This window comes from Emericellopsis atlantica, assembly GCF_019669845.1.
Source record: "Emericellopsis atlantica unplaced genomic scaffold F5Z01scaffold_12, whole genome shotgun sequence".
In the NCBI taxonomy this organism is placed as follows: domain Eukaryota; kingdom Fungi; phylum Ascomycota; class Sordariomycetes; order Hypocreales; family Bionectriaceae; genus Emericellopsis; species Emericellopsis atlantica.
In genome coordinates this window covers 112,050-138,337 of record NW_025764714.1, presented here as the reverse complement: position 1 = coordinate 138,337, position 26,288 = coordinate 112,050, and the positions used below count along the sequence as shown (strand labels likewise).

The 26,288-nt window shown below is 54.9% G+C and overlaps 11 protein-coding genes across 11 annotated transcripts; 6 read left to right on the top strand and 5 right to left on the bottom strand.

Moving 5' to 3' along the window:
- Positions 1–27: 27 nt before the first annotated feature.
- F5Z01DRAFT_654332 (adaptor complexes medium subunit family protein) lies at positions 28–1,954 on the top strand. The gene is made up of 3 exons (XM_046263417.1): positions 28–231; positions 282–701; positions 755–1,954. The coding sequence occupies exons 1-3, from the start codon at positions 68–70 to the stop codon at positions 1,917–1,919; spliced, it is 1,749 nt and encodes a 582-aa protein (XP_046118532.1). The 5' UTR covers positions 28–67; the 3' UTR covers positions 1,920–1,954.
- F5Z01DRAFT_749965 (malonyl CoA-acyl carrier protein transacylase) lies at positions 1,955–3,643 on the top strand. Its single transcript, XM_046267007.1, has 2 exons — positions 1,955–2,382; positions 2,432–3,643. Exons 1-2 carry the CDS (start codon positions 2,232–2,234, stop codon positions 3,538–3,540), a joined length of 1,260 nt encoding a protein of 419 aa, XP_046118531.1. The 5' UTR covers positions 1,955–2,231; the 3' UTR covers positions 3,541–3,643.
- F5Z01DRAFT_654328 (Longin-like domain-containing protein) lies at positions 3,644–4,545 on the top strand. The gene is made up of 2 exons (XM_046263416.1): positions 3,644–3,906; positions 3,957–4,545. Exons 1-2 carry the CDS (start codon positions 3,856–3,858, stop codon positions 4,461–4,463), a joined length of 558 nt encoding a protein of 185 aa, XP_046118530.1. The 5' UTR covers positions 3,644–3,855; the 3' UTR covers positions 4,464–4,545.
- On the bottom strand, positions 4,546–6,822 carry F5Z01DRAFT_654326 (AFG1-like ATPase-domain-containing protein). The gene has a single exon (XM_046263415.1). The coding sequence runs from the start codon at positions 6,491–6,493 to the stop codon at positions 4,550–4,552; it is 1,944 nt and encodes a 647-aa protein (XP_046118529.1). The 5' UTR covers positions 6,494–6,822; the 3' UTR covers positions 4,546–4,549.
- Positions 6,823–6,982: 160 nt separating this feature from the next.
- F5Z01DRAFT_736332 (Nup133 N terminal like-domain-containing protein) lies at positions 6,983–11,991 on the top strand. The gene is made up of 4 exons (XM_046266782.1): positions 6,983–7,758; positions 7,813–7,882; positions 7,935–11,348; positions 11,397–11,991. The coding sequence occupies exons 1-4, from the start codon at positions 7,399–7,401 to the stop codon at positions 11,672–11,674; spliced, it is 4,122 nt and encodes a 1,373-aa protein (XP_046118528.1). The 5' UTR covers positions 6,983–7,398; the 3' UTR covers positions 11,675–11,991.
- Positions 11,992–12,033: 42 nt separating this feature from the next.
- Positions 12,034–14,121, bottom strand: F5Z01DRAFT_654317 (domain found in IF2B/IF5-domain-containing protein). Its single transcript, XM_046263414.1, has 4 exons — positions 13,972–14,121; positions 13,697–13,918; positions 12,498–13,323; positions 12,034–12,442 (listed from the first exon to the last, which is right to left on the bottom strand). Exons 2-4 carry the CDS (start codon positions 13,706–13,708, stop codon positions 12,273–12,275), a joined length of 1,008 nt encoding a protein of 335 aa, XP_046118527.1. The 5' UTR covers positions 13,709–13,918; positions 13,972–14,121; the 3' UTR covers positions 12,034–12,272.
- On the top strand, positions 14,122–14,914 carry F5Z01DRAFT_654313 (uncharacterized protein). The gene is made up of 2 exons (XM_046263413.1): positions 14,122–14,576; positions 14,636–14,914. Exons 1-2 carry the CDS (start codon positions 14,345–14,347, stop codon positions 14,737–14,739), a joined length of 336 nt encoding a protein of 111 aa, XP_046118526.1. The 5' UTR covers positions 14,122–14,344; the 3' UTR covers positions 14,740–14,914.
- A 251-nt stretch (positions 14,915–15,165) lies between these two features.
- Positions 15,166–15,690, bottom strand: F5Z01DRAFT_673753 (putative non-classical export protein Nce102; the record flags this gene model as incomplete). Its single annotated transcript, XM_046264966.1, has 1 exon — positions 15,166–15,690. One exon carries the CDS (start codon positions 15,688–15,690, stop codon positions 15,166–15,168), a length of 525 nt encoding a protein of 174 aa, XP_046118525.1.
- Positions 15,691–16,895: 1,205 nt separating this feature from the next.
- Positions 16,896–18,519, bottom strand: F5Z01DRAFT_81351 (uncharacterized protein). The gene is made up of 4 exons (XM_046267158.1): positions 18,090–18,519; positions 17,824–18,033; positions 17,563–17,749; positions 16,896–17,506 (listed from the first exon to the last, which is right to left on the bottom strand). The coding sequence occupies exons 1-4, from the start codon at positions 18,302–18,304 to the stop codon at positions 17,039–17,041; spliced, it is 1,080 nt and encodes a 359-aa protein (XP_046118524.1). The 5' UTR covers positions 18,305–18,519; the 3' UTR covers positions 16,896–17,038.
- Positions 18,520–20,396: 1,877 nt separating this feature from the next.
- On the bottom strand, positions 20,397–21,618 carry F5Z01DRAFT_743065 (uncharacterized protein; the record flags this gene model as incomplete). The annotated part of the gene is made up of 3 exons (XM_046266884.1): positions 20,397–21,000; positions 21,088–21,300; positions 21,361–21,618. 3 exons carry the CDS (start codon positions 21,616–21,618, stop codon positions 20,620–20,622), a joined length of 852 nt encoding a protein of 283 aa, XP_046118523.1. The 3' UTR covers positions 20,397–20,619.
- Positions 21,619–23,580: 1,962 nt separating this feature from the next.
- Positions 23,581–25,518, top strand: F5Z01DRAFT_654303 (uncharacterized protein). The gene is made up of 4 exons (XM_046263412.1): positions 23,581–24,219; positions 24,291–24,395; positions 24,454–24,848; positions 24,902–25,518. Exons 1-4 carry the CDS (start codon positions 24,070–24,072, stop codon positions 25,437–25,439), a joined length of 1,188 nt encoding a protein of 395 aa, XP_046118522.1. The 5' UTR covers positions 23,581–24,069; the 3' UTR covers positions 25,440–25,518.
- Positions 25,519–26,288: the final 770 nt, after the last annotated feature.

Below are 26,288 nucleotides of genomic sequence, written 5' to 3'. Positions count from 1 at the left end.
AGTCCATCGGGACGAATTCCAAGATGCGCGAGTAGATTAGTCATCTGCACTAACATTTAATTCCGTCATGAGCCCCATCGCAACAGCCATGCAGCTCGATTTAGGTTGTGTCGCGTTTCCAGGTACGTACATGTGGGATGGGCACGCATCGACAACGACAACGCCTCGACAGGCGGCGCGCGACATCATGAACGGCGTCATTGAAGCGGTGCATATCTACGACGATAACCGGTGCGTACTGAACACAACAAAATATCTGAAAACGAACTGACACCCGGTAGCAACCCGATCCTTTCTCACACCTACGCAGGCAGGCCCCTCTCCGCGACACAGCTTCTCCCACTCTACCTCGAGCATCAAGCACCGAGACCGAACCTGATCTACCTCTCCAATACGAATCCTCCGACTCTGGTGTTCAGTCTGACCCATGCGAACCAACTTTACCTGGCCACATCATCTGCCGAAATCGAACCATTGCTGGTCCTTGAATTCCTGCACCGAGTGATAGACGCCCTCGAGGACTTTGTTGGCGCACCACTTCTGGCAATCAAGATCGAGCAAAACTACGATGTCGTGGCTCAGCTCCTCACAGAAATGTGCGATGCGGGGACGATCAGCACCACGGAGCCGAATGCCTTGCGAGAAGTTGTAGCGGTGGAAGGGTGGATGGGCAAGCTACTGGGCAGCATCAACCTGCCAGGGTAAGGCAGAGGCACAAGCAACTCTATGTAAGCCACTAGCTGACGTACGACAGCAGCAGCTCGTCGAACCCGAATCTTCCAGCGACCGCAATGTCCTCGCTGAGTTCAGCGCAGACGCCAGCATTGCCGTGGCGCAGATCCAACGTGCGGCACACGTCGAACGAGATGTATGCGGACATTATCGAGACCCTCTCGGTGACACTGGCGCCTTCCGGGAGACCTCTGGCCGCTTTCGCGAATGGAAGCATTGCGTTCACTTCCAAAGTGTCAGGCGTGCCCGACATCACCCTTTCGCTCAACAGTCCTTCAGGGAAACACAACATTGGGGGGATCATGGAGCTGCCAGTCTTCCATCCGTGCGTACGTTTAAACAGATGGAGAGAAAGACCAGGGGAGCTCAGCTTTATTCCACCGGACGGCCGGTTCATTCTGGCGGGCTACGAGGTGGACTTACTGCCCTTCACCAGCGGCAAGACCGGCAACATCAGTGCGAATAACTTGAAACTGCCTGTCTCCTTGGAGGTCAAGACAGGAATGGGTCCCACTGGCGCCGAATTCGAGGTTCGGTTGCAGGCCAACATGATTCCAGGGACTACCGGCTCATCAGCCAACCCGCTGGGAAGAGGCGGTGGCGCAGGGCGACTCGGGGGATCACATCCGGGCACACAGGCTTCGCCTTCCATCGAGGACCTGGCAGTGACAATACCGCTCCCGGCAGACGTCAGGAATCTATCGGACATTCGGCCGAGCAAGGGCGATGCCAGCTTCAACCCGGGTGACAAGGTGCTGGAGTGGCACATCCCGTCCAAGGCGATCTCGGAACCAACGTCGTATTTTGGATTGCGCTGCACTGTTGTCGGTCCTCTTGCGGCTGAGAATGATGATGCGGACGATGACGATGCCAGCACCATGGCCTTCCACAAAGACTTCTCCTACAATGAGCCGTACCAAAGCGAGCCAGCCGCCAGTGGCGGGAATACTGAGAAAACTGCCGTGAACGATGACAAGGACGCGAAAAAGGTGGCACAGAATAAAATCCTCATGCCAAGTTCGGCATCTGTGTCCTTCTCAGTGAAGGGATGGCTGGCGAGTGGCTTGAAGGTGGAGAGTATCATGCTCGACACGAGGAAGAGTAAGGGGTTGGGTGAAGGGGTCAAACCATACAAAGGTGTTAAATACCTGACAGTGAGCAAAGGTGGCGTCGAGATACGATGCTAGCATTCTAAATCAAACCTGCAAAATATTTGAATAATGTGTTGAAAAATAGTTTGCGACTTTGTAACAAGAGGCCGCGGGTAAAGACTTCACGGCGTGGGGAAAGCGCGTTCGGGCACAGGGATCGCCTGCAATGCCCCCCGCAGACGCCAGTCATTGTGCAGCTTTCCCCGGACCGGGACTCAGGTCTTCGACGAACCCTTGAAATCACACAGCTACTTGCACGGCCGACTTAACAGACGGACTGGGCAGCATGAAGGAGCCTGCGTCGGAGCGGTCGTCTTAGCCTTGTTTACAATACAGGCTCTGGCAGCCATGAAGCACATCGCGCCTGGCGTCGCACGGCGCGGTCGCTGCATCCAACCTCGGCTTCCATCGCCCTGCTCATTACGAAGCTGCCCAGCCAGCCAGAGCAGACACACCTCTAGCCAGGCGAGGAGGTCCAAGACGGCCATCTTTTTCCCCGGTAGGACAGCTCACAGGCGACAATTAGGGCGGCTACTGACAGTTTCAAGGCCAAGGAGTGCAGCGCGTTGGCATGCTTACGCCGTGGCTCGAAGCCTTCCCACGAACCGCAAACGAGACCATTGAAGAAATCAACCACCATGTCGGCTACGATCTTGCATCCATCATCCAGAACGGATCCTCACGCCAGCTTACCCTCACCAACCATGCGCAGCCGGCTATCATGGCCACATCGATCCTCATCCTACGCGTTCTCGAAAGGGAGTTCAACTTCACGGTGGCGGACAACTTCGACTACACCCTGGGCCACTCCCTTGGAGAGTTCGCGGCTTTGGTAGCAGGAGGGTACATTGCCTTTGAGGACAGCATCTACCTCGTCAAACAGCGTGCCGAGGCCATGAGCGAAGCTACACGGCGGGTCATCAAGGACCACGGAGGCGAATATGGCATGGTCGCCATCGTCACGGAGCCAGAGTATCTGAAACCTCTCATCAAGGTCATCTACGGCTTCGTCGGGCACTCCAGCGCGGGAAACAAGGGCGAGAGCAGTGAAAGCGTCCCACCCATCGAGCAGGTCCTTATTGCCAATATCAACAGCAAGAACCAGATCGTTCTGAGCGGGTGTATCGAGAGGATCAAGACTCTGGTGGCCCATGTGAGGCAGTTTCTGGGCCATGATCCACGAGCGGTGCGTCTGCACAGTGATTCCCCGTTCCACAGCCCCATCATGAAGCCTGCGGTGGCTGTCGTGCGGGATCTGTTGAACCAGAAGAGTCGAGTGCCAGGCCGGGAATCGGAGGACATGGTCACGTTCCCAGGCCGCATACCCTGCGTGAGCAACGTGACCGGGAGGCCGTTCCGCGACAAGGATAATCTGAAGGACCTCGTGTCGAGGAGTTGTCTCGAAACAGTGCGTTGGTGGGACAGCATCAAGTACCTCGACCAGGAAGAGAGGGTCAGGCGCTGGGTTGGCATCGGGCCTGGCAAGGTGGGGAGGAACCTTGTTGGAAAGGAGGTTGGCATGCGCGGGAAAGACATGGTGAAAGGAGGCGGTGTGTGGGCCATTACCGACCCTGCTGAGATTGAGGATGTGCTCCGCGGGCTTGAAGACACGAATAACGTCATGGATGAGGAGGATGAGGTCCTCTTCAGTGATTGATGGCTGTATTATGGCTGGTAGACAGCTCAGGGGCTGACCTTGGGCGGCTTTCACGATTGCGAGAGGCCGAGAGCACCAACAATGATACCACTGTACCAATGATGTCCATTAAGTGAAATCCGTTCTTTCGCGTCAACAATTGGAAGCCGATGGGATTTGTATTTTAAACTCAACATTCTCGAGTGAATACGTACCTTACCTTGCCTGGTCACTCCCGCGGGTTAACGTGGGTGGCGGGGCAGGATCGCCAGTCTCCCAGCTCCAAAGCTCCAACGTCGACCATCCTCAGCAACTAATCCACAACATCATCCTGCCATGACCACGGCGATACCTTCCATCGCCTGCCTAGGCATCATAGGGCGCAACGTAAATACAGCGGCCCACCGTGTGTAACCTCTAGCTAACATGTTGGGCAGAACAACCCCCTCCACATCAGCATCTTCCCTTCCTACGACCCGCAGTCCAACACCTTCGCACCGCTACGGACACCTCTCGAATTCTCCCTCCTACTCTCCTCGTCGATTGACATTTTCGACCTCCGCACCAAGCACAACGCCATCAACAACACGCCGCTCGCCACAGGCGACTATGGCCTCCTCCACGCCATCGACGACCGCCTCGCGGCGTATGGCTTCGAGACGAACACGGGCGTCCGCATGGTCTGTGTAGTGGACATGCGCGGGCGCCGAGCGGCGGTGGGATCGAGCAGTGTGCGGTCGGGACTACGGGATGCGGAGATGAAGCCCGTCTTCCGGGCGATGCAGAGCGCCTACGTGCGGTTGCTGCAGAACCCCTTCTTCGCACCGGATGAGCATCTGGGCCCTGTGGGCGGCCATGGCGGGCGGCGCATTACGAGTCGAAAGTTTGGAGAGGACATGAAGAGGATAGGTGAAGGCTGGACGCCAGGGGTCACGAATCTATGAGCATTGTGGGGGGAAGGCGGCAAGGTGTCTGGCGTTCCAAGAGGGTATATCCATTGACTTTTAACATGGGCTATTTGCATAAAAATTTATGGTTTCTCGCTCTGTTCCTGCTGCCGTTTCAGATCTTCTACTCGCCACCGCGAGAGGCCGGCCGGCTCTTCAATGTCGACGCTTCGCCCCATGCCCTCGCCTGCACTGGGCTTGGTCATGCTCTCGATCCCCCTCTTGGGCGAGGACAGCGGCCCGCCTTCCCAGTGGCGTGCCTCGACGGGCAAGGGCTGCCACCAGTCGCCGGTGCGTGCATGCCACTGCGCACCGCACAGCTCCCAAAGGCGTGAGATGGCTCGCTTGTAGGCGAACCGCTCATCCTCACCCGTGAAAGCACTCGTGTTACCAAAGTCCACCGGCGTCTTCTGCGAACCAAAGTCGGAGTCCTGATCTGGATCGTACTGAGAAGTCGTTGATGGCGTGTCGTAGTAGGAGACGTTGGGCCTAAAGGGCGAGGTTGTGTCCTGATAGACTTCGGCGATCGTCTCGGAATAGGTAGCATCCTCGTCCAAAATGTTGCCATCGGCATCTTTCCTTGCCAGCCGCCTCCTCTCGGGAAAGAACAAGTTGTCCGGCGGCTGTTCCGCCCGAACGACGAGTTTACAGCGTGCCTCATATAGCGCGTCTAACAACGTGATGAAGCGCCGTGCCTCGTTCTTTTGGAGAATGGTCAGAACAGGAACACGGTCGATGATGAAGGTGTGGTATATCGACGCCATGGTGATATAGTCCGCTGGTCCAAAGGACTCGACCAGGTCATTGAAGCACCAGAATACGCGCCCACTGAAGTGCATGGGTGTATTGACTCTGCGTCCGTACACCACGACTGAAGAGGGTTCCCATGGGATTTCTTCATCTGGCTGCACGCCGGCAGCCGCTTTGATACACCGATCCCAGGTCTCAGAGTCTTCTCCGCTTGCCAGGAAGAAGTGTCGAGGCTTCTTTCTGGTTGCGATCTCTCCTTCGAGGGCTTGGGGTTCGCTGACTGTTCCAACATCGTTTACGATCGGTGGCTGTGCAGCATCTTCGCCATCAGATCGGGCCAGAATTTCGACTTCTTCTCTCCTCCTCCAGTCTCGTGCCCCTTCCATTTGCCAGAAGTCGCAACGTGCTTTGAGAACTTCCAAGAAGTTGGCGAAATCGCTACTGGAGCCAAACAGCTCGCCCGTTGGCCGGGCTGACGTCCCAAAGATTCTGCGAATTAGGCCTCGACTGGGGGCAGGTGTGTAGTCCGCACCAGTGGCCTTTTGTAGTTCCTCGGGCATGCGGTTCGAGGACGCGATCAGAACACCACCAAGCTGAAAAAAAGCTATGAAAAGGTGACTGAGTATCTTGCTTGCTGCTCGGTCCGGCAACTGGAACTCGTCCAGGAATAGGATCGGAGATTCGTCGACGAGCTTCTTCGCCATCCACAGTAACGAATATTCCACTCCATCCTCACCCACTGGGGTCATTTTCCGGTGACCATCGAGTTGAGAAAAGGTATACAGCATAAAGGTATTGAAATGCCATCGTCGCTTTTTCTCGGTGGGTAGACCCTCTGCTAGCAGGTCCAGGAGCATTGATTTACCTGTCCCTACTTCACCCGAGAGAAAGAGCCCTTTGGGCGAGTCGATCTCTATGGCTGTCTCGTGGCTGGAGAGTACCCTCGTCAATGCTGTGCTGTCCCTGCCTTCAGGCGACGTAAGGAGATGCCTGAAGAGAGGGTTCCCCCAGATGGAGTGGTTTCTTCTAGCCAGGACTCCAGTACCATCCTCAGGCTCAGTGGGACTATTTTGCGTGAGTTTGGCAACCTGCCGTAGCCGCTCTCGATATTCCGCTTGCGGTGAGTAGTCCTTAATTCGTAGGTATATCTTGCGGAGGTGAAGCGCGAGGCGATGCTGAGCTGGGTCAGGCGCGTAGAGTCCGGCAGCTACTGCGGTCTGGTATTTGACGAGAGGGTCCGTGATGGTCACGGCCGTCGAATAGAGACGTCTAGACATTGTGAAGCCGTTGTGCCACCCCCTTGTAGAAGTGATCTGGACGTTGCCTCACGCAGAGTCTGCCCTGAACTTGAGCATAATACTCTTATACCGATTGGGTACGTCTCGCAAGACTGCGGGCGTGCATGGATTCACCAGGTATCTGTCTGTATGCCCTGACTTCTTGGCCTAAGATAGGAGAACAAGGGATTGAATAGGTCAGATCACGGCACCAACATGCGAATGGCCGCCGTCAGGTGCGCGGTGAAGTTATCGCAGACTAGAGCTGGCTGCATCGCTGGGATTCATGTCGATGATGCGGTTCACAAGTACTGTACCTTAGCTTCGGTACGTACCCGCCGAGGGAACTTGGAGGCTCAGTGTGGAGAGTGTGCAAGATGACGGGAGCCAATCAAAAGCCGTTGGTTTGGGCGGTCTGTTGCTGTGCAGCAACGGTCCACGTTTTCTGCCGCCGCCGATGCTTTTGTTTTTTTTGTCTGCTCGGCCGGTAGCGCTTGTTATTACTGGGTGGCTAGGCCAGGCCTGGTCAAGGTACGCCGTGGAAAGTGAATGCCAGATGGATCACCAAGCCAGCCATCACCATCATCTCAGCCAATACCTGCTCGACACACCTTCGATCTCTTTCACGCCGTGCAGCACTGCTCAACGAAACCTGCATTCCCGTTGACTGCTGTCATCAGGGCCATCTTTTCTTCGCCTTTGCATCATCTCTTCTTTTGGCATCAAATTCATCGCCAGACCCTTCATCGCGAACTCTTCGTCAAATCGAGATGCCGCTGCGCATCAAATAAATCAAATACTCTCGATTGCATCTGCAACCCAACATACCCGAACCCACGATCGCATCATTTCCGCCATCTTCCAGCAGGTTGTTGGGATCTTCTAGCCTCACATCATTGTTCGTCATGTTCTCCCCATCCAACAAAGATGGCGGCCCAGCCACCGCGACTCGCTCACGCCGTCGACAACGCCCTTTGAGCTCGGAACATGCTGTCGCGCAGCCCAAGGCCAAACGACAAAGGCTGCCCTTGACGGAGCAGACCTATACGAACCCAGAGGCCCGACCACCGCCGCAAAAGCATCACCGCCAATTGCGATCGCGAGAAAGCAGTGCTGCCGTCGAGTCGAAGCAGGTGTCCGAGCCCGTGCCTCATCAGGACATTGAGAACCACCGCGTCACTCAACGTCGAGAGTCTGGCGTGCGTGCGAAGAAACCCAAGCATGGTGATAGAGCTGCTAACAAGGGCGATGGAAGCTTGGTTCTGGTATGACTGACGCACTTGTTGTAGCTGTACCATTTGTTTTGCTAACAAGCACAGACAAGCACCAATGCCTACACGGTCAGCAAGCTGCCCGCTTTGCCGGACAGGATACGCTCGGACTCCAATCGTGCGTGCAATGTATTAATTACTCTGGGTTCGCGATGGCTAATTGTTCATAGTTGAGCTTCAAGGTGAAATCGCCTGCGCTTTCGGCTACGCCCTCACCCTCACCCACACCCATGCCATCGTCTGGCCTTACACATCGACATCGCAATCGCCAGAGACCTTTACCTTCAATCTCCCTTCGAGCTCGAAACATGGCGAACCTCTTCCCGTCGGGTGTCTTGTCTCCCCATCTGCCGCCGCGTCAGAGCCGGGCCTGCTTGTAGTGATGGCTGGAAGTGGGAAGATCGTCTATTGGGAATCGATCTCGAGCGCGGCAACATTCGCGTTCATCAAGAAGGAGCGCACCGGCGTTGAATCAGTCATCTCAGGTATGACACACGGTGAAAAGGTCGACGCGATTACCAATGCCGAATCCGCTGGTTTTGTGTTGACTTTCAACACCGGCCGCCTCGCCTACCTGAATGCGCGCGATGGACACGGCCGACCATCCATTTCCGTGCAATTTCTACGATCCGCCCTTGCACCGTCCGGCAGTGGCTTCTTCGGGAGCATCCGTCGCGCCTTCTCGAACTTGTCTATCCGCGGCGATGTTGCGGCCGTTCGTGCCGATCGGTCGAACAGAGTCGGCGAAAGAAACATTGTCGCCTTGGGCAGCAAAGGCAAGATCCAAGCGTGGAAAATCCACCGTGGAGGTCACAATGAGCCTTTGGGAGACATCGACATGCGCGACCAGATCGTCTCGGCTCTGTACGAGTCTGACCCGAAAAGTGAGGACTATTCAGCGGATTCGTTCGAAGCTCTGGATCTCGTATTCGTGCCCAAGGGTCTCGAGCCAAAGTACCTGCAACTCAGTAAGCTGAGCGACGCCATGGCTTCAGACGACTCTGATGTACAACATTTGCTTCTGCTTGTTGGTCTGAACAACAACCATTCGGCAAGATATGCATTGGTGGAGATCATTCTCACTGCGACTGAGGGCCATACTGGTATGGTCCGCCCGCTCACGTCCTATTCCACACCCATTTCTCATGGGGATGTCGCTCGACCGACCAAACCGAGGCTCTATCTGCCGCGACCAGCGCTTGTGGCTTTTGTCGTCTTTGATCGCGCTGCTGTCATCGCTTCCGTCGCGATACAGCCCGAATCTCCGGAGGCGCAATTGCAGTCGGATAGCCATATCCTTCCGTCGTCATTTGAAGATGTTGTCGATTTCAAAGAAGATAACGCCCACGAGATCCTGGGCTCCGGCTTCGAAGAGCTGCCCCCAGCGTACGCCACCGAAGAGAACCGAAACCAGCGCCACAAGACGAAGAATCCGGCGGCAATGCTGCTTGTGCGTGGCGCTGGTGTGATTCGGCTGGTAACCACGGATATCGACAAGTTTGCGAGCGAAAAGCCGCCGACTGTTACAGCAAAGAGCAAGATGGAGCAGGCAGTGTTCTTTGGTGTGAAGCAGGAAAACCCCTTAGTCTTCGATGCGCGCCAAGAGGTCTCGTTTTCCAATCAGGAGCTCTGCGAAGCTGCCCTTGAAGTGAGCAGTGAGGTTCTGAGCTCCACCACAACTTTCATTGCAACTCTACCAGCCCACTTGGAAGAGAATTTGAGGGCGCGCGCCAACGCCTTGGAACGTCTCATGGACTACCTGCGTACTACCAAAGCCAAACTGGACCGGGCAACACGATGGGGACTTTTGTTTAATGCGGAAAAGATGCACGTGGCCGCCCTCCTTTGGAAACGCCAGGAGGCCTTCACCGCCGAACGGTCTGCCGATGACAAGAAGAGTGTCATTGGTTATATTGTCGAGTTCATCAACGAGAAACACAAGCACCCGCCGCGGCCTGCACTGGGTGAAGTTGACCCAGTCAGGCACTGGTTCATCAACGACATTGACCGCATGGATCTCTTCGTAGCCTGGACATACGAGGTGATCAAGGTGTTGTATCAAGGCAGCATGTTGTCCGACCAACAATTTGCGGTCATGCTCTTTGAGGCCATGCAGGTCCTGACCTGCTCCCACTCCATGGCCACAAGCTTTCGCCAACACAACCTGGCCTTCTACGGACTGTCTGATGAGGAACTTGACCACGGTATCCTGACCCGCGGTTATGAAGGGCTGGGTGAGCCCTGGACTGGCACGTCGTTCGCCGCCAATAGTGCTCGACGTTTGGCTGAGTTAGCGTCCTCTTGGTCCGAGTCGCAGCTCAGGAAGGGACGTTCTGATGCTGATTCGATAGCCAAACCCATCGAACAGAAGCTGCTGCGCAAAATCGTCGGTGCCCTGCCGGACGTGACCGACAGTATGCTCACGGCAGTTCACGAGTTTGCTCGCTTCGCAGAGAGCTCGGGTCATGCCGATCACAGGCTTCGAGGCCAGGAATTCGCAAGTACCTACGGCAAGGACAAGTACGAACGACCGAGGCTACTTGCTCACGTTTTCGACCTGTGGGAGGCAGCGGCGGGATTGACCAAGAAACATAGATCAATGAAGGGGCTGGCCTCGATTCTCCTCGATCACATTGTCCATCTCGAGGCTGTTCTGTCGGAAAATGGCGTCGGTGACGCAGAGAAGCAACGGGCCAAAGCCGTCATTGAGAAGAAGAAGACAGAGATCGGAGCAAACATGGCCCGATTCGGCCACAAATTTGCTTTCCCGCTTTATGATTACCTTGTTGAGGAGCATGGAGCCGGAGCGGTTCTCGATTTTGAGCTGGATACCGCAGGCCTGAGATCTCAGTATCTCAGATCGAAGAATGAGCTTTCCAAAATCACCTGGATAAATGATGTGCAGCAAGACAAAGATGCGGCGCACGCGTATCAGACGCTCTTCAGAGTCGCCCTTGCTGCGGAGCAGCAAGTATGGAACAAGAAGGTCGAGCTTAGCCTAGCACGACTGGCCCTTCTAGCCGACGCCGAGGCGGAGGCGGACAAACCTGACGGTCTCGTTGTACAGACCGATGCCAAGCGCCGCGCCGAGGACATCCAGATGATCAAGGAAGAGCGTGTCGCCGTGCAGATGCAGGAAATGCTCTATGAGCAAATCCTGCCGAGCACCGCGAATGCTATCGATGACGCTGCTGCCCTGAACTTTGCAATGGAGGTGCATGGCAGCAACATACCTCGGAAGCAGAAAGTATTGCGGCAGGTCTTTGAACACGGGTTGGAGAGCCTCCTGAAACACGAGGTTGTCGATCCCATGACACTGATCGATCTCCTAACATTGTTTGCACCAAACCCCGAGCTGGACGACGAAGAATACGCAGACCCCTTCTGGATGGCTCTCCAGGTTGCAGAGTCGTCTTGCCCGGGCGACGTAGCGAATGACGCCAAGCGATTAATCTGGAGGCGCCTGTTGATCCGGGACGATTGGGCGAAGCTAAACAACACGAATCTCAAGAACGACGAGGAAGTCACCGCAAGCTTCATGGGTACCGCTCTATACTCTTGCCTGTACCATTGCATCGTCAAACGTAAGTCCACATTACCTGATCGTCGGGACGCAACTAACGAAATTGCAGACGACGCACGTGAGCCCTTCCAGCCCCCGAGACCTCAGGATGTACTGGGTGTCTTCACGGAGCAGCTTGATAGTCGCTTCGCCAAGTTCGGCGCCGACGACCAGGCCAAGCTCCGCGAGGCTATGAAGCAGGAAGACAAGCTTCTCACAACGGCCATGGAGAAACATCGCCTGCCGGAGTGGTTCCGCACAGTCTTTGACGGGGCCACTACGCAGGTTCGGAATTATATCGACGACCAGACGGCAGCTGGCGCGTTGATGCAGGACGGCGCCGCTTAGTTAGATAAGGAATGATCTCCGAGGGTTCAGAGGGAGTGGCTGTCACAGGAGTTCGGTGTACGCAACGTGGCTTTTGGGAGGGATTCCCTGTATGATAGGCTCTTGTACATGGCTTGCAAGAGACTCGGTCGGGAGATAACGAGGACGGTTGTATATGGCGCAGGTTTCTTTCGTACTTTATCAAAAAGATCGACCGAGGGGAGCGGGATCTCTCGGTGGACTCCCTCTCCACAGAATAACTGGCTTTTCCATCTGTGCATACACGGAGGCTAGGAAATACATGCGGCGCGTGTGCCACAGCAGCAAAATGTTCGCTCAGACTTGTCACTGTGAAAATCCATTTACGTTACAGTGAAGCGCTGGAGTTGCTTAAGCATGATGTTCATCATTTAGTCATGTACATAACCGGTACGCCAACCGCGACTGTCCTATATCCATTTTCCCTCGTAGCGACACTCGTGGCATCCCAACTTTCTCCGCTCCAATGCTTTCTCGAATTCTAGATCCGTCGTAGGGAAGTTGCGACGTAGATATGAAGCGCCCGGAAGACACACAAAGAAACCATGCAATAATTCGTCAGAGAAGAGGAGAGATCCGCTTAGACCTTCATCTTCCTGCGCTTGCCGACCTGGGCCGAGAAACCAGTCTTGATGGCCGTTACACTGCGACGCGAACCGCAGTTGTTGCAGGTGATAAAGTACAGACGGTTCTCGCCCTTGCTGAGCTCTGTGTCGGGCGATTTGCAGGTTTTGCAGGTGACATATTCGACTGGTGGCCAAGTTAGCATCTGGGACCCGAAGGGACGGGGGGGAGGGGAACATACTGATGTATTTTCGCACAACGTTCTCAATCTGCTTCTGTTGGAAACGACCCTTGATGACGAGACGCTTGCTGCCGTCGACGGAACCGTTCGTACCCAACTCAGCAAAGAGGTACGCCGTCACGTGCTCGTCGGTACGCTTCATGCGCTTGCAAATGTCGGCAATGTTGGCAAAGACGGTCTTCCTGTTGCCTTCACGCATGCACTGGGGCGGGGGGATCTTGTAGCTCCTTGTCCCCGAGAGGGCGTGGTCGGGGTTCTTCTGGGCGAGCTGGGAGAAGAAGCGCTGGAGGAGCATGTTGAAGCCGGGGGTCTTGGTCTCGTCGTGGGACCAGATGCCGGTGCCGGCGTCCATGTCGCCCTCGACCTCGGGCTCCTCGGCGGGCTCCTCGGCGTCCTGGACCTCGAGCTGCTTGAGCTTGGCGGTGAACTCGTCGTCATCGGCGCCAGCCTCGGCCTTGACCTTCTTCTTCTTCTTCTTTTTCATGGTGAGGTCGAGACCACCGTCCTCGGCGGGCGCGGCGCCCTCGCCAGCGTCGGCACCATCGTCCTCGGTCTTCTTGACCTTCTTCTTCTTCTTCTTCATGAGGGAGAGGTCGAGGCCATCGTCGTTGGGGGCGGTGGCGGCGTCAGCGTCGGCGGCTTGAGAAATGGGATCAGTAAAGGACTCGAGGGCGGCAGACAGCGGCGGCGTACGAGGCGTGTGGGACTGCGCCGAGTCCTTGGGTTCTTCGGGGGCGCTCATCACGGAGACTGAGCCGTCGGCGTCGACTACGAGTTGTTCGTCTGTGAAGGCGACTGACTTGCGGGATCGGCGTTCAGAGGTGTCCTGCAAACGAGGAGGGGACAATGTTAGTCTGTGTGGAAAGAGGTATAGATTTGTAAGGAAGTTGATGCGTCGTCAGGAGTGTGGGTCGACGAAAAGCAATGTAGACGTCGAAGGCGAGAAATTGTTGGACGGGGGTAGAGAGGCGGTCCGTGGTGGTGACTCAGAATCTGGCTCGGGTACGAGAGGGACTGATGGTGGGGTAAAAATTGTAGCGCAGTCAGGTATAATATGGTGCACCTAAAGCTTAGAGCAGAGGGCTGGAGGAGGGGCAATTGACGACAGACAGTGAGTGAGTTGGGTGAGCGACCAGAGCTCCAGACTGAGGTGGTTGCACTGCAGCATGTACATGCTGTGATAAATAAATACCACTTACTTCTTCAGCCATGATGGCGGTTCTGGGCTTGTCCTGGGCCTGTTGTCTGCAGGGTTTCCTTGCTGTGCTCTCGCACTATTGTTGGCGCGCGCGCAGTGTGTGGTGACGTCTTGGTGATAGTATTTGGGTGCAGTATTGCTGCTTACGCTTAACAGCTGCTGATCGTCGGTCTGGCCCGTTAGGTATGAAGGTCGATGTTGGGGAGTGCGGCGTGTCAAGGGTCTGTTGATTTATAAACCTTTGACAAAATTTCAAGGAGGGAGAAGGATGATTACCAGAGAACCGATCGACGAGGACCTTTAAGGCACAATAAACGCACGCTTGGTCAGTGATGAGTGCGCGGTGCAACTGACAGCGTTGGTGAGGTAGGTACCTTGCCTTCTTAGACTTCAGCGGGGCCAACGCCTGGAGGGCACGTGACCTGGCATCAAGGCAAATCGGCTGGTGGGCCCACCCCTGCTCGCGTCGCTGCATCATCGTGACCCGAGAGACAACTCCCGGCATTCTCAAGCTCGGTTCGTGACGACCGGGATTCGGAGGAGGAAATGTGAAGCGCCCTCCCTTTCAATCATTGCCTCTCATCGTTTTCTCGAATCGCGTCGTTGAGCACCCCAGTCGGCTCCTCAACAGCCTATCCAACGGCCCGTCATGTCCGCGTCTCTCGACGACCTGCGCGATCTCTCCCCAGTCGATGACGAGAAGGACGAGGTCGACTCTCTACCCTCCATTGCCACAAGCGACATCTACTCCGACGCGTCACTGTCGGACTCGGACGCGCAGGAAGAATGGGATCGTAGTCTGGAGCAGCTGCAGCTGATGCTGACCATGATGATCATACCGTTTGTGGGGAAATACTTTGGCCGCAAGTTTGCCTATTGGAGTGCGTGCGACCCCTCGTCATGTCGCGATATCCGCAGAGCATGCTGACACTACTCGCAGGTTGGGGGAAGTACATGCACTGGCTACATGGGGTTGACATCAAGTTCACGAACAAGAAGGCGTTCAAAGCTGCTGGTGCTATGGAAGCTGCATCGAGCTTGTAAAGACGTTCTCAAAGAAGGGTTTCATAACGGCGTGAAGGCATATACAGGAGTCTTTTTGTTTTCGGAATACGGAACAAGACTGTTCATTGATCGTCTTTCCACGTGAAGGGGTGAAGCACCGGCTGACCAGCCAGGATCCGATACATGGCGTCCAACTTTATTGCTGCTCGGAAAGGTTGCACAATGCATAATATTATTAGGTGTATACTGCCCGATATGTAAGTGCCCGGTACGAAAGCAATATTCAAATTCCATGGACGCCTCCCTCCTATACTGATCGCACCTCCTCCAGCCCATAGCCCCATATCATACGTCCATCACACAAGAGCATGTGCACACGCTCCGCCGAGACTCGCCAACCTTTACCAAGGGGTATACTCCATGTCAGCCTCGGCCTTCATTCTCCGCCTCCGCGATAGTCAGCCCTCAGACGCCGCGGACCTGGCTCATGCCCGGCTTGGAGCGGCCGAACGAGCGCCCGCCGAGGAGGCCGCTGGCCTGCTTGAACGTAAAGAAGAGACAGCCAATCAAGGTGGCCCAGAGGAACCACATGAAGACCGTGCTGGCCTGAATCTCACGGCACCTCTTCTCAGTGTCGTTGCTGCCAAACGCAATCCACGATCTTGGCTGGTTGCCATAGTTGCCGCAGTCCACAGCTGTCAGCTTGGCACTGAGGACGATGGCGCTGATGAAGGTGAGGAGCACTGCGAGGATGTCGAGAGGGAAGAGAAGCCAGGGAATGGCCAAGGCGGCGACGATGATGGCGGCGAGACCGACGAGGCAGGCAACCCAGGACCAGGCCGCGACGAACATGGTGAAGTTGATCGCCTTGGTGGCAGAGGAGGCCGCGTTGACGTTGCTGGCCATGACGTTGCCGATGAGAGCAGTGATGAGGAGGGTCCATAGCAGAGCCAGGACCCTGAGTCCGCCATGAAGCCAGCCGCTGTTCATGGTGAAGACGACGGTGTGTTTTCTGTCACGAGAGTTTGAATGGTGCTTGCAGGATGCGCACAGTTCAGTACGAGGTGCTCGTGATCGTGAGTTTGGAGTTTGGGAGAGGTGAACGCACGTCGAGGCGGAAGGGGAGGGGGCTTTTAGTACGTACTTGACTACATGTGACGACGAGTGAGAGGACTGGACCGACTGGAGTCAATGATGCTCACGGAACCCTCGAAATACCAGCTACTCTACCGGACAGTTCGGCAAGTGCTTGCCAGGTCTACGGGATGACCTCACTAGCCTATCATCCCTAAATCGGAAGGCGGATGACGCAGTTTTCGGAAAGACTTGTGCGCATTTGGAGGAGGCAAGCATGCTCACAGTTAGTTAGTCTACCTCTAGTTGACAGCTATCGATGATGCTAGTAGCCTTGGATCCGAACTTAGATGATTGCTTCATTCCAAGTGGACCCTGAATTGCTCGAGCGCGTAAAGTGGTTTTCTCAACTTTTCTGCACGTCGATCGGAAAACCTCCGTACCTTAGGTAGCACGAAAACTGGGGAACCCGCATGATCCCGGCCTGGTTAGTCAGCAGCGCCGCTCTTGCTCAGGCTTTCATCCTCGCTCAAGGATACATTCCCTTCCCTTCTCCATAACAGAACACATTGCAACCTATGAACCACAGCCTACGCCGCCTCGAGTTGGCGCCGTGTAGCATCGACTTTATGCGACATTGGCCACCTCAGGACTCACCTGGCCCCCGGTAACACCCTCCAAGTCTGCAGAGAATATATGGCCTGAACTGGAGGCCGAGCGGTTCTGGACTCTAATAAGGCGATGGCATGTAGCAACGGGGTGATGGCGATGTTGCTGGCTGAGACGGAGACGGTTGTGCGGGAATGGCCATGACTGAAAGTAGGTATGCACCAAGTAACTGTCGGCCATTGGACACTTTGAACCGTGCTCGCTCATCCCGGGACATAGTGCTCGGATGATCAATGACTTTGCCGGGGGAATACAACAAAGGGTCTGCGCTGTCATGAACTGTGTAGTACGTCCACGCCTCGGCAGCATTCGGGAGCCACACGGAGATCTGGTGTTCACTCATCTACTGTCTGGCCATCGAGCGTGATCGTGAAGTTGTATGCGCGGATGATGCCCAGGAATCAAGTCACCATCATCCAGAAGAGGCGTGTCTTGTCGGCGCCCAAATCGGGACAATCAGCTACAGGCTGATATTTGGAAAGGGCGCGGGTCATCATGGCTGGCCACTTCACTTATAGTTGACGAGTCAAATTGTTCATTCTCATCTATCCTCAGGGTGATCCTGTTGACTAGATAGGACGGGCGACAATCCATCTCAGCGCTTTTTGGAGGGGGACCAGGCACTGGTTGTCAGGGGAACCTCATCGCCGACTCTCTGGAAGGTGTTCGTGCCTTGTCCCTCGTCACCTTGTCCATCATTCGTGGAGAAGGATCCAGGGCGTTCCACTGTAACGTTCACATCGAACCTCCTATGGATTCCAGGGGCACTATCTTTCATCGCCTCGGATTCCTTGTCCAACCGCATCGCTTGCGCGCTGGCCTTGTGGGGATTCTTTGGACCTGTGCCCTGGTCCCTATTGCCGAGATTGTGGCCCGTGTGCGTGTGTTGGTCTTGAGAGTACGTGAGGGAGTTGAGCCTGAACTCTGGGTCTTGGTTCTTTGCCAGACGTGTGATCAGAGAGGCCATGGACATTTCAATGTTCAGCTTGACCATGTAGGCGACTGGGTGGAATTGGATATAGACGACCTGGTTCGGGAGTGACATGAGACCAATGAGCATGACCTGCGTGCAACTGTTAGTGGTTGTCCTACTCGAGAGGTCGGCAGCGCGTCACTCACGTCCATGACGATGGAGAGGATCATCAACATGGAATTGAAGCCAACCAGCGGCTTGTACTTGGCCAACCCGTGCTGTTTCAACAGTCGGGTCTTGACGGTTCGTATAAAGAACCAATTGAGGCCTGCGTCGACGAGCAAGATGAGTACTTTGGAGACGCGATCCCAGTAACGGTTGATTGCCACATAACTGCAGTACCCAAGTCAGTAAAAAGTCAAGAGGGTCTGGTCGAGTCACGACCACAGACAGCCACGGAGACTCACGTTTGGCTCACAGGCGGGACGGTGTGTGCTGGGATCCAGATGCAAAAGACGGCAATGTTGATCATGGTGATGGTCACAGCGGTGCCCCATTTCATCCACTGGATTGTTTTCTGGTTCTCGGCGATGACTGCAATCCTGTTGATGATGATCTGCATCAGGAGCTGTATCTCAAAGACCCAGAGGAAGAGGATAAAGAAGAGCACGGGGACCCTGATGAAAAAAGTCAGCCTTCGCCTTGCTCCCAGACAACGCCCGACCTGACATACGTTGGCCCCAAGGTTCCATCCAAGAACAGCCAGCCTATGATACCAATGGCTAGGTTGGCAACGATCTCGCCCCACATCATATAGATGTATGTGCTGCGGAGTGGGTTGCGGTTCCTGCGCGTCTGCTTGATAGCCTCCCAGACCGTCAGGAACCCAAAGCCAAGCGTGAAGCCGGCCGCCAGAGAAGCAACCCTGATGTCGGTTTGGGATGCCATGGCGGAAGGACGATGAACATGAATACAGCCTCCCAGCGTCTTGGAAGGGACGGCGATCTCAACACTTATATCCGTAACGTATGAGACTCCTCTTCATGGTGGCGTCCGGGGCTGGCATCTTTAGTGGCAACCCCAACTGTCAACCTGGCCATGTGTTGAGGTGGTGTTCCGCACCTCAAGTCCTTTCACCTATGAATGCCGAGGCTGCGCTGGAAGGTGGGTTGAGACGCCAGGGGTCGGTCCAGACTCCAACCCCTTCTCAACTGGTAATAGATGTCCCAAGAACATGGACGTACTGTACTCATCGACTATTTGATGGGCATAGCATGCCATGCCAGAACCAAATTACAGGTGCCACAAGCAGCAGCCCAGGGAAGTTTGAACGCGGATACGTCCTGGAAGTCACGCAATTGACGCAATACGACATTGAATGTCCCTTGGCGCATCAAGAGGCTGCAAGAGCAGGTTTGGCCTTGGAGACTTGATTTTCTGGCTAGTTCGTCCCGTCCATGGACCACATCCGAACCAAAAGCCATTTACCAAGCTCGTTCGGTGGGCAGCCACGCCGGGTTGGCGCGCCCCTAGACGGCTCATCGTCGCCGACATTGCCACTGCGTCGTGGCTTGGTGGCTGGTCTCGGACATGTTACATCGGCCACTCTGCCACTCTGTGGAAATGAATAAGAGCCTGCGCATCCTCAGCTGATAGAACGCCCACCAACCCGGAGAGCCTCCCCGTTCCGTGCCGTGTTATATTATGTGTCTGTGAATGTCCCTAGTTGGCGACGTGCATGTTGGGGGAAATCTCCATGTGTGTCTCGGGGATAGTGGTGGTGTGGACTGTGGAGCCGGTGGCTTGATACCAGCACCACTGCCGCTCCGTCTCGTGGACTCCCTCGTGGTTATCAGTGCCAACACTGCCAAGTGGTTACTGTATGCGGAGAGGATGGCCCGTCGCTGCGTTCCCTACCCCTGGGCTAATCAATTTGTGTTACCTAATGAGGCTCAAGTCCCAGGCACAGGCCACGAGGGACTGGGATGAGGGAGCACATTAATCACGACTGCTTTGCGGGGTCTGCTTCCAACGACACCATTGGACTGGTGTTGAAGTAAGCGCGGTGACAGTTCATCTGCTGTTCTTCACTTCAAGCGTGTCCTCCGAACCTCACGTAGAGGTAGCCCGAATAATTCAAGGCGGTCGTTCAATCGTGCGCAGATAATGTGCTTGTAAATCCTGATTGCCATGTGCATAAAATACCACCAGACCTCTTTCGACAGCGAGATCGGCCCTCTCTACCACATCGGAGCATGCGCCCAAAGTACGTTTCCAGAGTCCTATGCAAGTCAGAGTGTGCTTCGCTAGACTGGGACAAGGCGGACTGACTTTTCGAGTGTCCTGGCTCATCAAACCCTGTCCTGTAGAAACTCTCGCAGCTTTCCTGTGAGTGTCATGTGCACACCTCCCCTGATCAACTGGTCTTGGAGGTCTGGCGCTGAACACTGAGGTCCATGAAGGATAGTCTACGGAGATGAGAGGACTGTAGTTGGCATGCAGACCCACTGGAACACCAATGTAGAGATAGGATTGTGCAAAGTCATCTTTGAATGCCTTTCTTCGAATGTGTCGAAGAGTGCAAGGTTACATCCAAGGCTTGCAGTGAAGATCATCCAACAATTCTTGCTGTTCTCGGCATTGACGGCGATCTAGGACTCGTAAGTAGCCTGGCTGCGCTGAACTTGTTCGCGTACACACTGATCTGCCAATGCCTGCCTGCTCTCTGGCACTTATAGCGCGTTAGGTGTACTCCCATATGGGCTCAAAGCACGCAAAGGCCAGTCTCCGCCAGCGGCAGCAAGACTGCTCACTCACTCCATCGTCGCAGGATCAAAGAAATGACGGGAGAAAGCCCAGGCTGATAAGAATGCATGGCACGACTTGGTATGTGTGTCTACTATTCTTTCCTTTGCTGTGTATCATGCTTGGGGGAAAAGACAGCAAATGCAGCATGCCATCAACAACACAGTGCTGTCAGGGGCTTGCGCAAACGTAAGTCATGGGTTGTGGACTATGTTGCTTGCCAGCCCATACTGATGTGAGACGTAGCACTTTTCAGACCCTCAAATAGGATGGAACTTCTTCTCCTTTCTGCGGGGTGCAGTGAAACTGTGGTCAGAGACGTGATGTCCGATGATGGCGCATTGGCCGTATCGGTAGGCAGTGACATGTCGAGGTTATAAATCACTATCCGAATTTCTTTTTCCTAGTCACCAAAACAAAAAGGTCATCAGTTCATTGTAAGTATTATTGCGGGATTCCTACAATCCGACCCATTTCAGGGATTTCTCCCAAAGTTCACCGGCCTTAGCAGTATCATATGCGTGGTGACCATAACCCGGCCCGAAGAAGCCCGACTCAGGATCCCATTCTTTCGCAATTTGGCAATTTTCCAAGTATTTCCCGCCTTGTCCTTCCAGGGCCCTGGCTGTAGCAGCCCAAACACTGGTTGCGGCCCCTTGATCTGGGGTTTTAAAGATTGTTGCCAGATAGGGATCCCCACGAAGCCCCCCCTGAGCGTCATCCGACAGGTGCCGCATTAGTTCAGTGAGGACAGCACCTGGCTGAACACTCCATGCATGAAGATTTTGCTGGCCGTAGCGTCGCTCAATCTCGTTGGCGGTGTATAGGTTGGCTGTCTTCTAGATCCATACGCAGCCAAATCATCGTACCCTTTGTCGAAGTTGATATCGTCAAAGTTGACCTCCCCAAACCGGTGACCCACGGACGATAGGATCACAACCCGGAAGGCGGATGCGGGAGGCGAAATCAGGCGTAGCTCCAGCCAGGAGAGCTGGTCGAAGAAGGTTGAACAAGAGGAAATGCGACAAGTGGTTGGTGCCGAATTGGGTTTCAAATCCATCCTTGGTCCGACCCTCAGGGGGCTGCATCACACCCGCATTGCAGATCAAAATATTCAGACACTCGTTCTTCGAAAGGAACTCGGCTGCGCAAGATCGTACGCTGGCAAAGGATTACAAGTCGAGATGGAGGAGGTGCACCCGGTCACTGTTGACCAGGTCTCCCAACGCAGTCCTCGCCTTATCCAAATGTCGAGCGGTAAGATACAGCGTTATACCCGTTAGAGAGAGAGCTTTGGCGGTCTCTACTCCAACGCCGGCCGAGCAACCAGTGATGAAGGCAACCTTTCCAGATAACTTTCCTTGCAAGCCTTCATTTTCGATGATTTGCTTTGCTGTCGGACGGAGATCCCCAGGACCCTTGGGATTCTCATGAAGTTGGGCGTGCTGGGTGGCCATTGTAATAGAAATGAGACGATTCGATGGTTTGAGGATTAAGAATGCAGACTAGAGTAATGAAGCAGCTGTGGGATGAAAACATTGAGATGGCAAAATTCAAGTGGCCGCTTATATACTTATTTGAACGGTTAGTGATCCCAATGCAGAGGTCACGCGAAGGGGTATATCGTCACAATTGCTCTAATATCCGGTAAATGGGAATTTGTTAACTCCATTTCGTCACAATGTCCCAATCTCCGGTAAATGCGATTTATTGTTCGTCTGCAACGCAGGAGCAGCTCAAGCCACGCAATTAAGTTTGGCAAAAGCCTGACCAGTGGGACAGGACAGGCTAACAGTAGGTAGCGCGTAAGCCAGCTACATGCAAAGTGCCGAATTCCTCCGGGGGTTGGTTTGTTGTACGTAGTCCACGCTATGGTATCCCAGTGTTTTTACATATTGTCGTCGGCAACAGGGGCTATGCGCGTGGCCCTTTGTAATCGCTACCCTCCGCATACGGTCTAAGTAGCCTAGACTTGCTGCCTGCCTCCTCTTTATAGTCCAGCCCCGATAAAAGTGTACTGATGATGCCAGTGGTTGGGCTACAAGGGTAGCTCAGTATTTGAATCTAATTCTGAGCATTGTTTCTACCTCGGAAACGCTGCGGTATGAGCCAGTGCCCACGAGAGGATGCTTGCCTGGAAACATGAGAGGTTCTGTACACGAACCGCTCCACAGAGGCACAGGCTATGAGTCTGTGATGCATCTGGCGGTTGACAGTGGAATGTAGTACATACGTGCACATACTTGACTTTGGGGTAACTTGTAAGGCGATGCAAGGCTGCCAAGGTGCTGTGCGGCGCACGCACAGGTTCTTGAGTCTTCAAGTTGAGTCTTGGCGCATGGACCCTGGTCCCGGAGGGCCTGAGCCCCTGACAATGAGCGACTCCATCGATGCATCCCATCATTGATCGCGATCCTTGCCGAGTCACCTCTTCCTATCCAATCCAAGGTCGCATCCCCCCCGCCATGCCCAAGAAGAGAAAGCTGCCCGTCCCTGTAAGACAAGAGGATCAAGGGGGTGTGCCTGACGAGGTGCTTTTGACATCTGAGTTGAGTGATCTGGCCTACCCTGAATATTCCATGCACAGGCACAATCCCGGCGCTCACAGTAGACATGTACGCAAAAAGAAAAAAGAAAAAAAAAAAGAAAAAATTCAACTGGACTCTGTTCTTCTCCGTCACATTGTTATCTGCATCATTGGAGAAGAAGACGAAGAAAAACACGACACCTCGAATTCAGGAACGTTGGACGAGGCACGTGCCTGACTCGGCATATCTCAATAACATGGATCACTAGCTCGAGTGATCATCAGGAACCCGGGACTTTCCAAGACCGAGGCGTGGCCTGCGTCACTCGATGAAGAATCCAGGTGCATGGTCATGCTGGTCTGATGCAATTGCCTGGCACGATAATTGCGGTTCAAGAAAAGTTACCTCGGCTGATGCGGTGCATCATGAGAAGCCACTGCCACCATAAATTGGCCCTATTATATTACAGGGATTTTTCTCCATCGCTATGATCCCCGTTTCTTGCAAGCACCTGCCGATGCATACGACGGCTATTGACCACATGCTGGCTGCCGATAAAAAAAAAGAAGAAGAAGAAGAAAAATGAGAGCGACTCCAAGGCACACGAGTCAAGTTTCCAGGGGAGAGGGTCGTGAACTTGATTCAAGACAACCTCAGTTGCTAGTCAGTTGCTACAGTATCTAGCTTGGTGAGCTTGCCAAGTACGGAGTAATAGTCAGGGGAGCGTCACGGAAGTTTTATGGCGGGGTCGTGAACTACCTATTCGTAGCGCTAATACCGGCATGATCACCGGAAAAAGTAGGGGACTGGACACTGCCTGACAGGCACGTGAGAGACGCAAGTGCCGCAGCCGTTGCCGGAGCCCCTGGCTCCAGCCGCGACATGAGTTCAGGGCCTTCAGGCTTCAGGTACGCTCTCAGCTCCATGTCTGTACGTATTACCATGTACGTATTGGCCAAACATGGACGGACGACTACTACCGCCGATCGGTATTCATCAGTGACAGCCTGCCAGCTTCGCCGCTAGGGGGCGTGGCAGGGGCGCTAGTGGTGCTGAGTTTGCTCGTCCCCTGAGGGCCCTGACGCTAATGTACCACCCGTCTGGGCCGTCTCGGGGCTTGGGACTGGACTGTTCTGGATTCGACAGTGCTGGCCGAGATTAATAATTAATAGAGAGCATGAACTAAGAACGCCACCAGAGTATCCCCGAGTGATCGTCGTCGACATGGAGTCTGCGGCGTTGTGGGTGTACGGTACATAACCCTACCTGGCCCCATGCGGACCGGCTACGACGAGGTTTCGGGGTCCAGTCCTCTCACGCCAGACACTTGTTGATAACTTGATTGCGCTTGCGTCGCAGACACCCAGTCCAGACCTGACAATGGCAATCCGCAGCCGTGCCGACCAAATCGCCGGCGTGGCGTACACGTTCCTCGTCATGTCGACGATTGCGACGTTGCTGCGAATCTACTGCCGAGCTTGGGTGATCAAGGCCTTTTCACTCGACGACTGGCTCGCCGTGGGCGCTCAGGTATGTCCAGTCCAGTCCAGTCCAGTCCAGTCCAGTCCCTTCAAGGTCCTTACTGACGGGACTCTCCACAGATCCTGTTTATTGTCTTCACGTCGTATGAGCTTACGGGCGTCAGCTACGGCACAGGCCGCCATGTCGCAGATATTGACCCAGAGCACCTTCCCAAGGCGATGCAGGTGAGTGACTCGGAACCCGTCATCAAACATATGAGGCTCCATGCTGATCTTTTGCAAGATGTGGTGGACGTGCGAGCCCCTCTACGTCTTGACCAACATGTTCATCAAGGCGAGCATTGCCCTCTTCCTGCTCCGCATCTGCGTGGATAGGGTGCACAAGATCATCATCTGGACCGTGACGGGCATCACCGAGATCTATAGCTTGTTCTTCTTCCTCCTCTTCATCCTGCAGTGCCGGCCCACCTCGCTCTTCTGGCTCCGCGTCACGGAGAACCCGCCTTCGGGCAGCTGCCTCGATGCCAAGGTCGTCTCCGACGCCTTTTATGGCTACTCGGCCATTAGCTGCCTGACCGACTGGACCTACAGCATCCTGCCCATGTTTGTCGTCTGGAACCTCCAGATGGACAGGAAGGTCAAGCTGTCCGTCGTGCTCATTCTGGCCGCCGGCACCATGTGCGTCTTCTTCCTCGACCGTTCGTCATTGATCTCCTGTTAACACTCTGCAGCGCCTCGGCGGCCACAATTGTACGTTTCCCGTACCTCTACTCGTTGACGGATATCAACGACTTCCTCTACTCGACGTCCGACGTGGCCATCTGGTCCACGGTCGAGACGGGCCTGGGCATCACCGCCGCCGGCTTCGCCACACTCCGACCGCTGCTCCGACGCTTCTTTGGCGGCTCCTCCGCGCACGACACCCCCGGAGACCCCTCGGCCGGCCCGTGGCACCGCACGGGGAGCGGACATCCCAGTGACGCCTACGGCCGCGGCCTCAGCAGCAGGAAGGGCCAGGAGGGCTACGAGCTGCGGGACAACAACCCCAGCGGCAAGGACTACGGGGTCACCACCGTCATCCGGCACGGCGAGCAGTTTGCCGACGTCGACACGGAGAGCCAGAAGAATACCGGCTTGGACGATCTGGACTCGGATCCCCACGAGTGGAGTGGCAGTGACCAGGATCTCACCAACATGGAGCAGAAAAGGCGGGCTGGGCAGGCGTGGAACATTACCGTGGAAAAGTCCGTCGTCCAGACGCGGAACTAATAAACTAGCACTCGCGTAATCAACCAATGGTCCAAAAGCCTCGACTCTTGGATATAAATATTATATAATTACCACTTGACTCAACCGCAAACCACATAATTGCCCGAGGTACGTAGGCGCAAACTTGAGGGCCAGCCACTCCCCACATCGGCGGCATCATGTCGGCTGTGAGTCTGTGACACTGGCGTTCTCTGCCTGGGCGTTCTCTGCCTGGACGGTGAACCGTGAAGGACTGGAGCCTTGGTGGATCCCGGCTGTCATGGAAAAGAATACTCCGTACCTTTGAAAAAGCCACCATCAGCCTCAGCTTCTTCAGCAGAGGCCAGACGCCAGGGGGACATGAGCCTAGTCTAGCGCCCATACTAGTAATAGACAGGGGCACTGTGGGCATAGGCCGGCCCACTGCGCACACATCAAATGACATGGGAATTGATGCGAGAACGGAGCATTTCCGCCGCGACTACGGCTACGTACGGATACCCACCTCGCTGATGGTGGTCAAATCTGTTCCAGTGAGCGAGCAAATGTGATGGGTGCTATCCGCATAGCTTCAGCACGCGGCTAGTCCAGTCCTCATGACTGCCACAACACGCGCACACATGTACGTCGTATCTTCTCTGCGCCGCAGGCCGTGAAATAAAAGATATACGTACCGCAAGGCGACGTTGTGTCCTTCTCAATCGGGGCCCCGCCTCTAGTCCTCCGCGAAATGCAGCTAACTTAAATCAGATTACATGCAGGTTACAGGTATTACAACCCATCATCAGGGATAGACCCGCGACCAGCGAGCATACTTGGCACCATGAAATTGAGGAGCCAAGTATGCATTTGGCCAGCTGAGCGAGCCTG

Coding starts and splice junctions, on each gene's coding strand:
- F5Z01DRAFT_654332 (XM_046263417.1), top strand. CDS start 68: ATGAGCCCCATCGCAACAGCCATGCAGCTCGATTTAGGTTGTGTCGCG. Junction 232..281: donor CATATCTACGACGATAACCG/GTGCGTACTGAA, acceptor GACACCCGGTAG/CAACCCGATCCTTTCTCACA. Junction 702..754: donor GGCAGCATCAACCTGCCAGG/GTAAGGCAGAGG, acceptor GACGTACGACAG/CAGCAGCTCGTCGAACCCGA.
- F5Z01DRAFT_749965 (XM_046267007.1), top strand. CDS start 2,232: ATGAAGCACATCGCGCCTGGCGTCGCACGGCGCGGTCGCTGCATCCAA. Junction 2,383..2,431: donor GACGGCCATCTTTTTCCCCG/GTAGGACAGCTC, acceptor GACAGTTTCAAG/GCCAAGGAGTGCAGCGCGTT.
- F5Z01DRAFT_654328 (XM_046263416.1), top strand. CDS start 3,856: ATGACCACGGCGATACCTTCCATCGCCTGCCTAGGCATCATAGGGCGC. Junction 3,907..3,956: donor TAGGCATCATAGGGCGCAAC/GTAAATACAGCG, acceptor CATGTTGGGCAG/AACAACCCCCTCCACATCAG.
- F5Z01DRAFT_654326 (XM_046263415.1), bottom strand. CDS start 6,493: ATGTCTAGACGTCTCTATTCGACGGCCGTGACCATCACGGACCCTCTC.
- F5Z01DRAFT_736332 (XM_046266782.1), top strand. CDS start 7,399: ATGTTCTCCCCATCCAACAAAGATGGCGGCCCAGCCACCGCGACTCGC. Junction 7,759..7,812: donor GCGATGGAAGCTTGGTTCTG/GTATGACTGACG, acceptor TAACAAGCACAG/ACAAGCACCAATGCCTACAC. Junction 11,349..11,396: donor GTACCATTGCATCGTCAAAC/GTAAGTCCACAT, acceptor ACGAAATTGCAG/ACGACGCACGTGAGCCCTTC.
- F5Z01DRAFT_654317 (XM_046263414.1), bottom strand. Junction 12,443..12,497: donor CGTTGTGCGAAAATACATCA/GTATGTTCCCCT, acceptor CTTGGCCACCAG/TCGAATATGTCACCTGCAAA.
- F5Z01DRAFT_654313 (XM_046263413.1), top strand. CDS start 14,345: ATGTCCGCGTCTCTCGACGACCTGCGCGATCTCTCCCCAGTCGATGAC. Junction 14,577..14,635: donor CCGCAAGTTTGCCTATTGGA/GTGCGTGCGACC, acceptor CACTACTCGCAG/GTTGGGGGAAGTACATGCAC.
- F5Z01DRAFT_81351 (XM_046267158.1), bottom strand. CDS start 18,304: ATGGCATCCCAAACCGACATCAGGGTTGCTTCTCTGGCGGCCGGCTTC. Junction 18,034..18,089: donor GATGGAACCTTGGGGCCAAC/GTATGTCAGGTC, acceptor TTTTTTCATCAG/GGTCCCCGTGCTCTTCTTTA. Junction 17,507..17,562: donor TCCTCTCCATCGTCATGGAC/GTGAGTGACGCG, acceptor AGTTGCACGCAG/GTCATGCTCATTGGTCTCAT.
- F5Z01DRAFT_654303 (XM_046263412.1), top strand. CDS start 24,070: ATGGCAATCCGCAGCCGTGCCGACCAAATCGCCGGCGTGGCGTACACG. Junction 24,396..24,453: donor ACCTTCCCAAGGCGATGCAG/GTGAGTGACTCG, acceptor ATCTTTTGCAAG/ATGTGGTGGACGTGCGAGCC. Junction 24,849..24,901: donor ATTCTGGCCGCCGGCACCAT/GTGCGTCTTCTT, acceptor AACACTCTGCAG/CGCCTCGGCGGCCACAATTG.